Here is a 16,721-nt window from a genome sequence, read left to right on the forward strand (position 1 = left end):
TGGCCTTGCACTTTCCCATGGCCAGGACTGACAGCCAGTTCCCTTCCTTTGGGTGGGATAAGCCCTGGAGTCCAATTCCCGCTCCAGAGTTCCTCCCCGGATCAGGACTCTCTGGAAACCACATTTTAGTTATCTTCTTCCCCTGCCCTATCCTGCTTCCACTGCTGCTTCCCATATTTTCTGGCAGAATACCTCCTCAGTAATTTATTTGCACAAGAATCCTTATCCCAGGCTCTGCTTCTAAGGAACAAACCTAAGACAAAGTTATTCAGGGAAAGGCAGGTTTACCATGATGGAACAAAAGGAAGGATAGTCTTCCTGAAGGCCCTCTCCCCTCTGGGGCAGTTCAGGGCCCCAGATGCACTGTGGGTGGCATAGGGTTGGTTCACAGAGTGCAAGACAGTAGAACCATGACAGGTGTTGGGAGCAGGCACAAGGTCTCAGATCTCAGCTTTTAGAGTAAACAGAGGCTGGCACTCGGCACTCACAGCACCTGCCTCATGAGATGTGATAAGTGTGATGGAAAAGCCTTCTGGCATGGCACAGTCCTCGTACAACTCACTGACTGATGATAGATGTAGTTGGAGATTTCAATAGAGGAAATAATGTTTCCTGCCCCTCACCCCCACCCCCAACCTCAAGAACTGAGCAGAGTATATAAAATCATTACCCTAAGTGCGCCAGAGAACGTGGTAGATACTGATTGACTGCTTTGCTCCTAGCCTCTAAATTTGAGCTAATAGGCTTAAATCAGGGAAAGGCTGACATAATCTTTTGAATCCAAATAGCCTAGAACCTTTTGCTCTGCTGAAAAATGCAGAGGAGGTGGTGTGTTTCTGGGGTTTAACTGGAAGGTCCCAGGAGTTGGGTTTGAGATTTTTTGAGATCCTCCTTACAGAGCCTATATGGTCTTCAGGATAGGATAAAGCAGAGCGTGTTCATACTTGCTCACCCAACCAACACATCTCTACCGTCTCCACTAATTTCAAACCACTATCAGATAGATCCCTTCCTCTCTATCCTCACCCCAGCATTCCAGTGCATTCAAGCTTGATTCAGTGCCATGTCTACATCACAGCTAAAGCTTCATTCCTTACTCCTCCACGTACTCATTTAACAAACACTTACTGAATTACTGAATGTCTAGTTTTTGCCAACCACTACTCTAGACTCTGGGAAAACAGTGAGCAAGAGGTAGCCCACAGTCTAGTGAGGGAGCAATGTCCATGTCTGTGCTCTGTGCTTTCCTATTTTTGCACATTCTGTTCCCTCCACCTCTCAATACTTGCTGCCTTGAAGGCTGACCCACTATATTCACCCTGTAAGTCCCTGCTCGTATATCACTGCGTCCTTCTCAAAACTTCTCTGACCTTCCCCCTGCTGGGTCAGGTACCCCTTCCCTTAATTTCTAGAGTCCCTTGTTCCTTCCCTCTCAGAGCTCCTATTGCAGAACATTGCATTGGTATGTTTACAGAGGGTGAGTTCCTTGAGGACAGAGATTATGCCATTCATTCATTTAACCCTTCCTTCCTTCTTTGATGAGCCAGATACTGTGTTAAATGCAAGGGGTTGAGCAGCAGTTAATTACAGACAAGCTCCCTGTCCCACCTTCATGACACTCTCACTCCAATGGGGGTAGACAGGTGCAAAGTAACTCATTTTAGGATTTCTACACTTTGGCACATGCAGAATAGTTCCTACACTCATCAAATGTAGAATGAAGCCTCCTGGTGCTGCTTGTGTGTTTGTTTGGTAAGGACCTGGTACCTCTTTTGTGAAGCGGCAGCTGAGGAGACTCCGGTGCTCACCATGGCCGACGAAAAGCCCAAGGAAGGAGTCAAGACTGAGAACAACGATCATATTAATTTGAAGGTGGCGGGGCAGGACGGTTCTGTGGCACAGTTTAAGATTAAGAGGCATACACCACTTAGTAAACTAATGAAAGCCTATTGTGAATGACAGGGATTGTCAATGAGGCAGATCAGATTCTGATTCGACGGGCAACCTATCAATGAAACAGACACACCTGCACAGTTGGAAATGGAGGATGGAGATACAATTGATGCGTTCCAACAGCAGACGGGAGGTGTCTACTGAAAAGGGAACCTGCTTCTTTACTCCAGAACTCTGTTCTTTAAAGACCAAGATTACATTCGCAATTAGAAAACTGCAATTTGGTTCCACCACATCCTGACCACTACCGTATAGTTTTCTCTATTCTTTCACTTCCCCCTTCCCCATTCCTTTATTGTATGTAAAGTAACTGGTATATGTGCACAAGCATATTGCATTTTTTTTAACTAAACAGCCAATGGTATGTTTTGATTGACATCAAGTGGAGACGGGATGGGGAAAAATACTGATTCTGTGAAAATATCCCCTTCCTCCATTAGTGGCATGCTCATTCAGCTCTTATCTTTATATTCCAGTAAGTTATTTTGCTCTCACTGTTTTAACAACAACAAAAATATAAAAATCCTTGCATACCTTGTTCAACTGGAGAATTTTAATGTTTTTCATTTATCATTGTAAAACCAAGGACAATTGTATAACTTTTTTGTATGTAGCTGTTACATGTAGCGCAATCTGTCTTTAGGTAGGGATAAATTACTCTAAAACAAAAAACAATCCTAGATAGTTTTCCCTTCAAGTCAAGTGTCTTGTTGTTTAAATAAACTTCTTGTTTAAAATGAAAAGAAAAATGTGGAATGCAAAGGCCAAGAATGTCCTTTATTTCATGTTAGGGATCAGGGACTATGATTATGTCACTACAGAATAAAATAAATGGAAATGGATATCTGACAGCGGTGTGAGCAAATCCAATATGCCCTAAAAGAGAGCGTGCCGCCTCGGCAGTTTGGGCTGCACAGGCCAGGGATCCAAAACTCAGTCACCAACAGGACCCAAAAGGCAATACGCACCTGTGATTCATCTAAGACCATTGTCTTACACTGCCCATTGTTGAGGCTGTGGTCAGAAGGAGAGTGGACCCCAGGCAAGACCAGGTGGCCCCTTCCCAGCACTTTCATTTGTTTCTCTGTAGGAAAGTAGACGAAGGGTTGCTCTTTCTCCCAGTTCCTCAACAGAAGCTAAAACTTTGACATTGTGTGTATGATCTCCAGGTTTTCAAACAACTGATTAGTGAAAATCTGGAGATCATACTTACAATGGACTCAATGATCGTACTTACTTTTGGAATCAAAAGATTATCTCAGCAGTTTCAATAGAAATAGTCTGGCAGGGCACGGTGACTCATGCCTGTAATCTCAGCACTTTGGGAGGCGAGGCGGGCAGATCATGAGGTCAGGAGTTGGAGACCAGCCTGGCCAACACAGTGAAACCCCGTCTCTGCTGAAAATACAAAAGTTAGCTGGGCATGGTGGCACACGCCTGTTGTCCCAGCTACTCAGGAGGCTGAGGCAGGAAAGTTGCTTGAACCTGGGAGGTGGAGGTTGCAGTGAGCCGAGATTGCACCACTACACTCCAGTCTGGCGACAGAGTGAGACTCCGTCTCAGAAAAAAAAAAAAAAAGAAAGAAAGAAAGAAAAGAAAAAAGAAATAGTCTGAAGTTCTTTTATCTCTATCCTGCTCCTTAGTACTGAATTAATTCAACTCATGCTTATTGAACAACACAGAAGAATAACACAACAATGAACAACACAAAAATGAATAAAACATTTTGTCTTCACCCCATCCTAAGGAATTCATACTCAAACATAACAGCATAAGGAAAGTGTTAATCGCCCACAACTTCTAGGAGTGATCAAGCCCCAGATCAAAATCCCCAACTGGAGATGCCTCTCTATATAGTTAATGCTTCTTGCCTAGATAAACCCCAAAAGGAGAAAGAAAAACAAATAACAGCAAAAAGCAAACAAACAAGAGGAACTGGATGAGGCTGAGAAACTGAGATCTCTTAAAATGAATGTCCTTAGCTAGAAATCTCCACCCCCAACTTGTAAAAGCCCAGGTTGTGGGACTGGAGTGGAGGTGGGATCTATGTGACCAAAGAAAACCTCCTGGCTTGAGGGAAGAGCCAGGCCTGGCATCAATGATCTCCCCCAGATGGCCACTCAAAGCCATTAAAGCAAGGGGAAGTCCCCGTGCCTCCGCTGCAGGCCGTTTCAATGAAGAGAAGCTGCCAGGAAGCAACCAGATAGCTTCCTGGTCGGAGGGCCTGCTGATCTCGCCTCTGCATTTCTGGACAGTATTAATTTACACAGGCCCACAAACCAGCCGGGCACTCTCCAACCTATTGGGTTACATGCAAAGCACAAATAAACTTCCTGGGATAACTAACAGCGGAAATTGGAAAGGAAGGAACAATCTATCAATTATCAATAGGCAGCTCACAGGAACTTGGCAAATTAAGTCGTTAAAATGGGTAATAGAGATGAAAAGAAAACGACGAGATTTTAAAAAATATCCCTCCATAATGCAGGAGATTAAAGGACCCGGCTGCTTTCCTTGCTCCCACAATAATGTCCCAGATCAAGTAAGATGGAGGAGCGGGGAGAGGGGAATACTGAAGAGGCTGACTTTGCCTAGCTGCAGGCATCGCTACGGCCTGGGGAAATGGCCTTCCAGCCAAGAAGCAGGAAAGCCTGGCGTGGTACTTCACACACTCGGGGAGTTGGGGGTGGGTCTCTATGGTACATTTCACATAGCATTTAGGTACGCTGGATTGAAACAGAGAGAAATGATTCCCTTCTCAGTTCTATTTCTGTCTAGTGCTACCCCTCTGATACCTCTCTGAAGCCTAAAGACCTCCCTCTTTGACAACAAGGGACCGGGCATATGGCTTTCTGCAGGCAGCCAGGCTTTTATTTTGCCTGTCTTACATTTATTTTTTCAGTTGCCTCCACATCTCACAGTTGTCCTGGCTACCACATCGCCATTGCAGTAGCCGTCTGAAGTCCTTTTGAAATAGATTTACTTGAGTTGTATAAAGTGAGATGATTTTAAAAGTTATATTCAGCAACGGGTGCAGCACACCAACGTGGCACATGTATACATATGTAACAAACCTGCACGTTGTGCACATGTACCCTGAAACTTAAAGTATAATAATAATAAAAATGTTTTAAAAAGTTATATTCAGGAAATAGCAGCACGTAGTTTAGAGGGAGGTGATCGTGAGCGTCTCAGCCCTGTATAAATGCATGGAACTCTTGGAAACGGCTTTGCAATTCCATGGGGTATCTCACTATATTAAGAGCTGACATGATTGACCTCTAAGGACGAGGCAGAGGGGCCACACATGAATTAAATGCATTCTTTACTTGAGTTCTTTCCATTCCTTTGTGAGGTAATACTTTGGAGGCCCCTTTTACAAATGAGGCACCTGAGGCACAGGAAAGCTAAGTCACTTGCCCGAGGACACCCAGGTATGAAAATGTGGAGACTGGTTTGCTCCCTAGAGCCGAGCGATTCAGAACATAAGAGGCAGGGTACCCTGGCTGCCCTCTGAGTTAGTGGGATATGTTCACCAACCTCAAGAGTTCTTCTGAGGATTAAATGAGATCACACAGGGAAAGCCCTTGGCTCAGTGGTCTGGCATGTAATCTGTACCCAAGAAATTCTCTCTTTTTTTCCCAATGAGATGCATAGAGCTCTGGGAGACTTCCAGCTTGTGTATCTCAATTTCATTGTATACAGTAACCTGGAGATGGTAAGCGTCTTCTAAGATCACGCAGCAAGTCGCAGCAGAATTGGCTCTTTGGTTGAAATCTCTAGGATGTCTGAGTTCAACCAAAAGTTCTTTACAATTCCCCCCAGGACTGGGCACTGACTAGCCTTCTCAGCATCCGGCCATGTTTTCAAGGCCTAGAGATGATCCTCAGTGCTCCAGAAGACACAAGTGAGACCCCAGCTCTCTGACTTATTTCACCATTTGACAGCTATTCATAGAGCATCTCCTATCTGGGTGATGAGGACTCACAGCAGTCTCTAAGACAGACTCATGCCCCACTCATAGAGTTTCCGGTCTAGACAGGAAGGCAGGCATTAATCAAATGACTGACCAAACAAATATAAATTTGCGATGATTTCATGTGCTATGAAGGAACAGTTCACAGGGCTAGGGGAACATGCACCCCTTTTCTAGTCTATTAAACAGCCTGCTTACTGGTGCCCTACCTCCTGTCTCCATTTCCAAACAACTTCTGTATGGCTGCTGGATTCATCTATCTAAATCCCAATTCTAATGTCACTCTTGGCTCTCAAACCTTCAGTGGCTCCCTATTTTCCAGAGAGTGAAATGTACATATCTCAGCCTGGCAGGCAAACCTTCCACCCAGCTTTCCAAACTTCCTCTTAGCTCCATTCCCAGGACAAGAGCCAGGGTTTCCCACTGCACTACCTAATACCCCGTCCATCTAAGACATGAGGCTCATAATGTCCTCATAATAGAAACCCCGAACTACCACTCTCCAAGGCCTGTGCCAAACGCCTCCTCTTCCAAGAAGCCTTTTCTTTATCCCCCATCACTTCCATCGTCCACCTGCATGCAGCCTGTGGTTCATCGTTGCCTGAGAACCCTCATGCTTCTCTTGCATCCAGTCATGTAGGGGCTTTCCTTATGTTCCCAACTTGAGTATGGATTCCTTAGAGTAGGGTGGGGGCATGAATGTTTTATTCGTTCTTGTATCATTCATTGTTGTGTTATTCTTCTGTATCGTTCAATAAGCATGAATTGAATTTAGTTAGTGCTACACGGCAGGATAGAAATATGAATAAAACTCTAACAAAGGATAATTATTATTAAAACTTAATCACACTCTGGGAGGCCAAGGCAGGTGGATCACGAGGTCAGGAGATCGAGACCATTCTGGCTAACACGGTGAAACCCCAACTCTACTAAAAAATACCAAAAATTAGCCGGGCGTGGTGATGAGTGCCTGTAGTCCCAGCTACTCGGGAGGCTGAGGCAGGAGAATGGCATGAACCCAGGAGGCGGAGCTTGCAGTGAGCCGAGATCACACCACTGCACTGCAGTGTGGGCAACAGAGTGAGGCTCCATCTCAAAAAAAAATTAAAAATAAATAAATAAATAAATAAATAAACTTAATCAGTGCTAATATCAGGCCACCTGGTAAAGACTGAAGACAGAGAGTGGACGAAACATGGCCCTTGTGCTTGAAGACACAAAGGCTGGAGGGGAAGGCCAATGCCCAAACACCTAACTATTGCCAAGATAATGGCGACCGTGGAGATACTAACAACAGCAGCTTGCACCCATTAGGAGGCTTGTACCCCACATGCCAGGACTGTGTTAGGCTCCTTATATCCATTATCTCATTTAACCCTCAGAGCAGTCCCATGAATTAGGTTTTTATTTTGTAGGTAGGGAAACCAGAGCTAATAAACTTTCAGTTGATTTGTCTGGGGTCTTGGTTAGGGGTGGCATTCAGTGGTATATTCCTGAATCCACCAACAAGCAGCCTGGAGTAGGGAGTCCAAGGCTGGAGTCCACTGACCTCCTGATGCCATCCAGGCATCAAGACAAGACTGCTTGTCTTTCATTTCACACATTCCCCGTGTGTGATCTTTATCCTCTCACTAATCACCTTGTAGTTGGGAGAGGCCCAATCCACATCTGGCATAGCGTCTATGATCTACATGGAGAGTAGGGAAAGAGCAGAGAGTAAAAGTTACAGGCCAGTTTGTCTGCATTTTAAATAGTCTCTGAGAAGTCCTATCTAGTAAACTCCATCTACATGCCATTGGCCAGAGCTACGTCATTTGAGCACTCTTAACTGCGAGAGAGATGGGAAATGCAGTTATTCTGCGGCATTCCTTGCCAGGCCAAACAGGAAGAATTCCTTCAGTAAGAAACAAGGGCAGAACGGATATTGGGTGAACAGTGAGCAGGGTATGCCATCCACCCTAGTTTCAAGCCTGGACTTGAACCAGTGATGTGTTACTCAGTCAGCTGGCAGGGGTGGAGGGAAGCCCTGATTGGTGGCATTTGCCAATTTTTGCAGTGTAAATACTCTCATCATAAGTAAATTCAAGCTACCAACAGGACTGCAAATGGCTTATAGAATTCCTGAAGATGTAACCATCAGCTCTCACAGCTGGTGCAAGCCGACTCATGACATCATTGATATGAACCTGCCTAACTCCAGGTAAACCCTCTTTACTATGATGTGTTACCAAAGGCCATGCAACACAGAGAAGGAGGCATTAAGGAGCTGCCCAGGGACCATGCAATTCTTGAACTTTGGGAATCTATGAGTTCAGAGACAATTGAGAGCTGCCCTTTCCAGGTAGACGTGCAGCAGCAAGCAGGCTTGAAGCCCCTGAGAGCGAAGGCGGGTACAACAGATGATACCTGTTCTGCCTCTTCCCTGGGACACCTAAGGAGCTGTTGGATGATGAGCCAGAGCTTCAAGGCAATAGATCCTGAGGATGGCAACTAGTACTTGAAATTGACAGAAAAGGGAAAAAAAAGAAATATATATATATACACACATATAGATATATATATATACATATATATGTGTGTATGTGTGTGTGTGTATATTATATACCACCATCTTTCTTACCTTCATGATAGTGGTTCTCAACCAGGGTTGATCCTCCCCCCAGAAGATATTTGGCAATGTTTGGAGACACTTTCGGTGGTCACAACTTGGGATGGGGATGCTCCTGGTATCTAGTGGGTAGAGGCCAGGGATGCTGCTCGGCACCCTGCAAGGCACAGGGCAGCCCCCCACGATGAAGAATTATCTACCCCCAAATGTCAGTGCAAAAGTTAAGAAACCCTGCTCTGTAAAACTAGCCAACAAGTGTTGCCTCCATGAATCCTGTGAGACACAGAAAATACTTACTTTTTATGTTTTGGGGGGTACTGAGGAAGGGGTGGGCAGTGAGTGGAGAAGGAAAGATGCTGTTTATTATTCAACTCTCGCCTCCACAGCAGGGAAAACACTGTTTATATGAAACATCAAAGATCGCTGCCACAGATATCAGTTCCATATTTCATGAGCCTTTGCCAAATCAAATTAGCTTATTTTCCTTGATATTAAGTTTGACAAGCAAAGAGACTGTGAAAACCAGAATTTCTAACTGGGCGTGCCCCTGTAATTTGGAATTTTTTTTTTCTTTAGCATTGAGATTCCAACAGTAGCCTCATTCTTCATGTAAGGATTATATTGCTGGCTGTATTCCTCTTGTCTGGAAATTTACCTCGTGTATCCTCAATTTCTTCTGCTATTCGTATTCTTCAGGAATGTGACTGAGGCAGCCAGCCGATGCTGTTGGGACTCAGTGGATGCCAAGGGCAGGTGGCCGAGGTGCCCCAGGAGGAGAGCAGCCCCTGCTCCACGTGAGCCCACTATTAAGACGACTTGGTGTGGGGCAGTGTGTGTCAGCATGGTGTCAGTCAAAAGAAAAAGAAAGAAAGAAAATACCCCCAGGCCAGTTATCCTTAATGGTTTTTGGTTCCAGATAGCTTTGAAAATCGGATGAAAGCTGTGATCTTGCTTCTGCAAATGTATGCACACTTTGGCACATTTTGCAGGGAATCCTGGAGCGTTCACTGGTTTCCTGAGGCTCAACAGTGAAGCCTTTGGCTGGGATTAGGGACCACAGCTACAGGTCAAAGCATGTGGCAAGAAGACGCCCACTGAATGTGGGTCTTCCATGCTGTGACTTTACACCTGTGACCTGAGGACTCACCTGCTAGAATCTGAGTTTTCTCTGCTGTAAAGTCGATATTAACATCTCCTTCAGCAGGTGGTCCTACCAGTTAGAACGAGATGAAAGTCAGTAGGGAGAATAGACCAGATGGAAAAACAGAAGAAGGCAAAGAAACCACTGATTCACCTAATTAGCATTTATGGAGCACCTACTGCATGCGGACACCACATAGAATGCTGGGAATTTAGAGATAAGTAGACCAAAGTTCCCGCCCTCAAGGAGCTTGCAGTACATTTCAAATTCACAGGAGAGAGTTAGGGAGGCTTCAGCTGATGCTGTGGCACTGGGGTGGACTCACGGGAAGGGATTCAGGAGCTATTAAGGTGAGACCCCTGGGTGAATAAGACTGGGTCTGGCCTGCTGAGGGAGGAGGACTGAACAGGAGCGGAATTCTCCTGCTGCACAAAATGTCTGATCTCAGGATCATGCAATTTTAACACAGACCCAGAACAAAGAAGCTTCTAGGTCTGGTAACAGGGCTCAGAGTCCCTTTCAGAGGGTTGAATCTCACGTGCAATTTCCCATAAGTTACTTAATGTTTTTGCACCATGGTGTTTGCAATGCATGTTAGACTAGTAATCTTGGCTTTCATATTGCAGCCATGTGCCATGAGACGCAGCCTGCAGGCTCCACAAGGAACGGGGTGCATTTCTTGTTAATTGCTCTATTCCCAGCATCTAGAATGCGGCCTGACACACAGGAGGTGCTAACTCAGCATTTACTGGAAAAATGAAAGGAATCATCTAGTGGGAAAAACAGACTTCATCAGGGCTGCAAAAGAAGAGAACGGGGGCCAAGAGCAATGTATCCGAGGAGGCTGCCTTGGTTGGGAGGGCCCTTGGGAAGGTTTCCCTAAGGTGGAGGCCCTGGAGGTGAGATCTGAGTAGGAGCTAATGAGGTGAAGAGGGAAGACAGAGGACACAGTCCATGCAAAGTCCTGATGGCAGGCGGAGACCTGCAAGTTCAAGGAGCTGAGGTCTGTGTGGCAGGAGTGCTGAGGATGTGAGAGAGGGGTCCGGGGGCCTGGAGGGACGACTGGCCACATCACACAGGACTTTGTAGGTCATGGCCAAGACTTCTTTGTCTCAAGAGCAGTGGGAAGTCATTGAATATCTTTAAACACCTTGGGCAATTTTCTTTCCTCTGTTTTCCATGTGAACGCCAGCAGGAGGGAGCATACTTTGTACATTTGTCATTTTCTTCCCCTACATTCATCTCTCTCTTTTCTTCCTAGAAATAGTGCCCTGATTTCCCTTGGTAATCTATTCCTCACGTTTCTCAACCGGGAGGCCTGAGGGGGACTGGCCCTACCCCAGTTCCAGTGGGGGACTTTCATTGCCCCAAGCCAAAGACTCCATCTCCTCCCTTTTACCCCTGGAATTGGTCTGATGATGGTCACAAAACACAAACAGTGCAAAGGAGTTGAGAGGAGAGGTTAGCTGGGGCTCACAGAATGTGAAGCTCTGTCTTCTCTGGGAACTTCCAGGAGAAACTTTCCCTTCTTCCCTGGATAGTTGCACACAACTCCCTTCTTGCCTCAGGATTTGCAGCAGGGCAAGAGCCTGCAACTGCTAGGGGCCACCACTGGGACTTAAAGACGAAGCTGACACCTTGAAAGGCAGAGACAAAATATACAAAAACTAATTGTTGATAATACTTTGTGAGCACCTGGATCAAGCCTCACCTGATGCCAAAATACTTCTGGACCTTTCTGGTTCCTGAGCCAATTATTCCTTTCTGTCCTTTTAAACCATTTTGAGTTGGTCTTTGGACATGGAGGTACTTAATCAATGCAGGCGGCTGAACCAGTGATCTAATGTTGCTGATTCTGCAGAAGCATTTTTACAAAGACTTGTAGAAAGACAGGGGCATCTGGGAGGTAGAAGCTATGTGGAAACTATAATCCAAAAGCATGAAATCTCATCTTTTACCCAAGTATTATGATGGGCCATCAGTCCAAAACTTCACACCACAACATAACCAAATTCACAGTGAGTGGTCTGAAATGCATGTGGACACAGTTTCAAAGATTTGGGATTCAGTTTCCATTTGGAGGAGAGCCTAGAATTTTTGGATGTTTCCCCAAGGATTCAAGCTGGTGGATCTGAAAAGCCAGCAGGGGGATCTCCTGAGAAGCGTTTTCACGGCTCTCCAGGATACTTCCTCTCCTAGGATAAGCAGACACTTTTCTGCTGGGCCTTAGGCCCTTCCATGGTGGAAAGTTGGCTGGGAATCAGAAAGGATGAGTCATGAGGAAAAGTTTGCAGCCTTCAAAGAGCAGCGTTTGGTTTGGGCTGGGCTGAAATCATCAGTCCACAGGCTGGTGCGTGTGTTCACATTTGTGGAAGTCCATCTGTCCCTCCCCGGCGCTGTATGTGCTTGCCATCTTTCTTTTGAACTCAAGGCAGATGATAAAGAGCAAGTCATAAGCCTGCTGTGTTGAAGCCCAAGTCTCAGCTGGCAGGATCGACACTGCAGAATCAACTTGGCCTCTGTCCTGTCAGGACAGCTCAAGCCTCAGCACCCTTTCTCCTGTGTAACCTGCTCAGAGAAGTTTCCAGAGAGGAGAGATAGAAAGGGACCATGGTAAAGAGGTATAGAGAAGAAGAATGGACATAACACTTGTGCATGCTCTTTTGGAATTTATCATTTATAGTCAATGTATTTTTAGCTCATCTGTAAGCTGGACAATTTCCTAATGTCTCCAAACTTCTTTCCTATCTTTGGCACAATAAGGATCATACCACCTATTCCAACAAGTTGCTCTGACAATTTTAAAAAATAGTATATGGAAATCACCTTAGCATAGTCCATTAATGAGCTCCAAAAATATTGATTGCCATAGGCCAATTCCAACTGAGGATGCTACCAAAGAAGCAAATGGTAGACCAGTGTCATGAAAGGTTACATTGCCACAAAGAGGGAAAATAAAAATCTAACGAAAGAAAAGCGAACTGCTTCCCAGTGCCTGCTTGCATGAAAACACAGTGATACAGTTTTGCCTTTTCAATGGAGGGGTCACAGAGTTCAGCCCACGCCTCGGCATGTGAACTTGTGGTTTCTGCCCAATGAATCAGTCGGTGATGGGAAAATTAACTGATCTGAGCAGAGTGATGTCAATGTCACTGGGAGGAAGGTGCTGGTACAATGTACGGTCACTACAAACATCCAACATTAGAAGACTAAATCATGCCATCTAAGGGGCTTGCTGACGTGTCGTTCACATTTAAAACCCTGACGTTAATCTAAAACATTTTGGGTTGATGCTGGGGGAAGGGGAAGAGCAAAAGGAGAGAGACTTACGTTCCTGTCGATAACACGTAGGCCGGGACTGAATGTCATTGCCCATGCCGGATCTTGGGGCACTGGTTTTGAGGTGAGCCCCTTCACCAACTACCCAGCAGCTGTGTGAGTTACACAAAGCCAACACGGGGTCCTTCCCCTCACTTTCTCGTTAGTACTGGGCCCATCCACCCACCTCAGAGCCAATAGCCCAGAGCAGCTGTTTGGACATGGATTGTTCTCGCTTTTGCTTCTGATGTGGAACTTTCTTTCCAGCAGGGATCTCTGGTGACTTCTGCTTATTTCCTATTTGAGTCAGAAAAGCAAGTGCAATTTGAAGATAGGAAAAGTCAGCCAGGCTCCTCAGTACCCCTCTAATAGCTTAGACTGACTTTCGCGGTTTGGAGAATGTTCCCATTTTTCCAAACCAGCTCCTCCATCACTATCACAGCCAGACTGTCTGGGAAAACTGCCTGTCTTTTTACAGTGACTATTATGTTAAGAGATAGATTAAAAATAATAGGAAGAGGTCAGAAACTTTCTTGCTGTGAGAGAAGAAAATAGAGTGTGCGGTGAGTGATCACTATCTTGGCTGGCCCCAGACAGCCAGGCTGCGGTGGGCCAGCGGAGCTGCTCCCACTCCAGAGGGCGGAACTGGGGCACGTCAAAGACCCACAGAGGCTGCTTGTGGGCTTCTCAGCAGAAGCAGACTGCAATGCTAGAAAGACTCTTGTTTTCCATTCTGAGGATAATCCTTCTGGCAAGGGATGCATAAATGAGGTCTGAATGGGAAGAGGGGATTACAGCAGAAAAGGAAAATCTCGCCACAAGGACTATTTACAAGCTATAAATCCAGTTGTTAATTTCAAGCCATCAAAATCATTCTTCTGTCTCCAGCCTGAAACGACAACGGATGGTCAACGCAAGGGTAATCCACCGGAGGAACGCTGAGCGGAGCTGTAGCGCCCCAGCCACATCAGCTACTGCCTTTCTTGGTCCATAAAATATGACCTTAATTACAAGTCAACTTATTCTCATTAAGGAGAAGGGGGTGGGGAAGCTAAGAAGGCTGGTTGAGAAATGAAGGCTGGTCTCAGGGAGCAGAAATGTGCATGCAATTTGCAACAGGAAGAAAGGAAGGCTGACTTTTATAAAAGATGTGCCAAGAACACTTCAGGCTCCAGAAAAGACATGAGCCTGAAGCAGGCAGAGCTTTGTGGATCACACAGAGGTTGAGATCCAGCACCATTCATAACAAGGGCTTCCTTTCTCGTCTATGAAAAGGTTACTTCAAAACATAAGTTTCTCATAACTGTCCTGTTACATTATATTTGGGAGGAGGTATGGCTTCACTACTCACCCCTAAGAAGGAATGATTGATATTAATAACTTCACAAAGCTATCATCACATCTATTGCCTGTTTTCCTTGTATGACTTACATTAATGTGCATTTATTATTTGCTTGATACAAAGTTAATTACAATAAGGTAAACATTGTCATTATCCCCTTTATAGATGAGGAAATTGAAGTGTAATAAATCGCACAAAGATACACAGCTAGTGTGCATTAGAATCAAGATTCGAATCCAGATTTATGTAGCTCCAGTGGCTCCGCTTATATTTACTTCACTAGAGGAGCTTTTGCTTTTCATAACTATTTCCCCTAAACCTCATGAAGTATCATCTTCCCCCACTTAACACATGAAGAAACTGAGGCTAAGAGAAGTAAAGAGAGCTGCCCTAAGTGACTCAGGCCCTTGAGTGCTGAGGCTGGAATTCCGTAATGTTTCCTGAAAAGGGCTGGGCATGGTGTCCTAGAAGTCAAAGATGAATGCAGCTTGACGATCCCAAATAACCAGGAAAGGAAGTGTCACAGGGTGAGGACAATGCAGAAACTACCCACTTCTTCCTGTGCCCTTGATCCTCGGAGGTGTTTGGCTCTCATCCTTTTCAGAGCCTGTTTTTTCAGCTTCTCATTCAATTCTGTGAGTTTCCCCAATCCTTCCAATAAATTTTGTTTTATTGTTTAAGTCAGCTGGGATTGGGTTCCTATTGCTTGCAACCCAGAATCCTAACTACTATAGTAAATATACTAAGTATTAGAGAGCAAAGCTAGGGCACCCAATTCTGACGCATGTCCAGGGGAGACACAGGGCAAAGAGAGAGGGACAAGCCAGATGCGTTAGATTTGTGAAGGTATAAAAATAAAATGCTCGTAAAGAGAGAGGCCTCAGGACAATGGAGGAAGTAGGCTGGACTGCCAGAGGCTTGGATTTTACTGACATCTGATCTTAGGGCATCACACATGGGTTGGCCATTTGAAAGAACTCCAAAAGCCTATGCCATTGAATCACATCAGTTTTTTACAAGTTGTGATAAGCATGTTTCTGGTAGTACCAAGACAAAGCTCAATTCAAAAAATACTTATGTTTTTATTTTTATACTTATGTTTACCTGATGATATTGCTCTCCATTTACAATGGCAATATAAAGTTTATTTTCTCAAATTAATTAAGTAAAAAAACGGAGTGAATTTAAAGAAAAATCTTAAATAATATGGCAAAAGTCATAAATGCATAAAAATAAGTGAGGTTTAAGAAGCTACGTAGCACTGTTTATTATTTCATAATACAGCTTTTGGGACCTGCCATTTGATGATAAAGCCAAGTAAAAAGCTGAAGTTAAATCTGGATAAACCAAGATAAAATGTTGCCACCAACTCATTACCTACATATGTAAATTTTGAAGAATTTTAACTGGATTGTCCAGAGTTCAACTTTTTTTTTTCATTTTATTTTTTAGAAAGAAGCAGAATCTGCATCCTGATTGATCTCTTACATTCAGAAACCATATTGTTACTGTTGGGGCAAAAATAAAATATAAAACATGAGAAATGAAAAAGAAAATTACAAAACCAAGCCTATAAACTTGCCAGCCAACACAGCACGTTCCAGTGGAGAAATTCACCAAGTTCTCTGTGGGAAAACTCAGGGCTCTGTAAGTTTTAGAAGTGGGGAGCTCCTGGTGTTTAGTCTAATTTACCATGGAAGACTGGCATTCTGATAGGATAGAGGTAGACCAGAGGTCTGAAAACAGCAGGCTAAACTAAGTCCTGTTGTCATGCATCAGCAACATCTTCAGTTACATCCATCAAGGGTCTGAGACACAAGGGTCACTCAATATTTGTCAGAACCAATTGTGTTGACACACGACATTCAGCTTTGCTCTGTTGACACACGACATTCAGCTTTGCTCTTACCTAGGCAAGCACTGCTGTCAGTGGAAATTATCCTCCCCTTGGTTCTCCCTTTTTCTGAGATAATAGATGAGAACATAAAGGATAAGCAATTTATCAGGTGTTCGGGTCCACACTGCCGATTTGGTTTCAGTGCCATTGTCCCAGATCTCACTGTGTTCATTTAAGTCACTTAAGTCTCCTTTATAAATAGAATCAGCTAATTAGCTGGGCGTGGTTGCGGGCGCCTGTAATCCCAGCTACTTGGGAGGCTGAGGCAGGAGAATTGCTTGAACCTGGGAAGCAGAGGTTGCAGTGAGCCGAGATCAAGCCACTGCCCTCCAGCCTGGGTGACAGAGTAAGACTCCATCTCAAAAAAAGAAAAGAAAAGAAAAGAAAAGAAAAGAAATAGAATCAGCTGATGTATGAACCAACAAGAGGGTGTCTGGGAAACAGCATTTAAGACCTTGTTAACAATATGCTTGACAACAGCAACAA

At 44.6% G+C, this 16,721-nt stretch overlaps 1 protein-coding gene across 1 annotated transcript; it reads left to right on the plus strand.

Annotated features, from left to right (window-relative positions):
• The first annotated feature begins 1,732 nt into the window (after positions 1-1,732).
• Positions 1,733-2,468, plus strand: LOC100611059 (small ubiquitin-related modifier 2). The gene is given in 1 exon segment (XM_016953364.4): positions 1,733-2,468. A coding segment is annotated over 1 exon segment (288 nt). The 5' UTR covers positions 1,733-1,809; the 3' UTR covers positions 2,098-2,468.
• The last annotated feature ends 14,253 nt before the right edge of the window (positions 2,469-16,721 follow it).

This window comes from Pan troglodytes, chromosome 4, assembly GCF_028858775.2.
Source record: "Pan troglodytes isolate AG18354 chromosome 4, NHGRI_mPanTro3-v2.0_pri, whole genome shotgun sequence".
NCBI lineage: Eukaryota > Metazoa > Chordata > Mammalia > Primates > Hominidae > Pan > Pan troglodytes.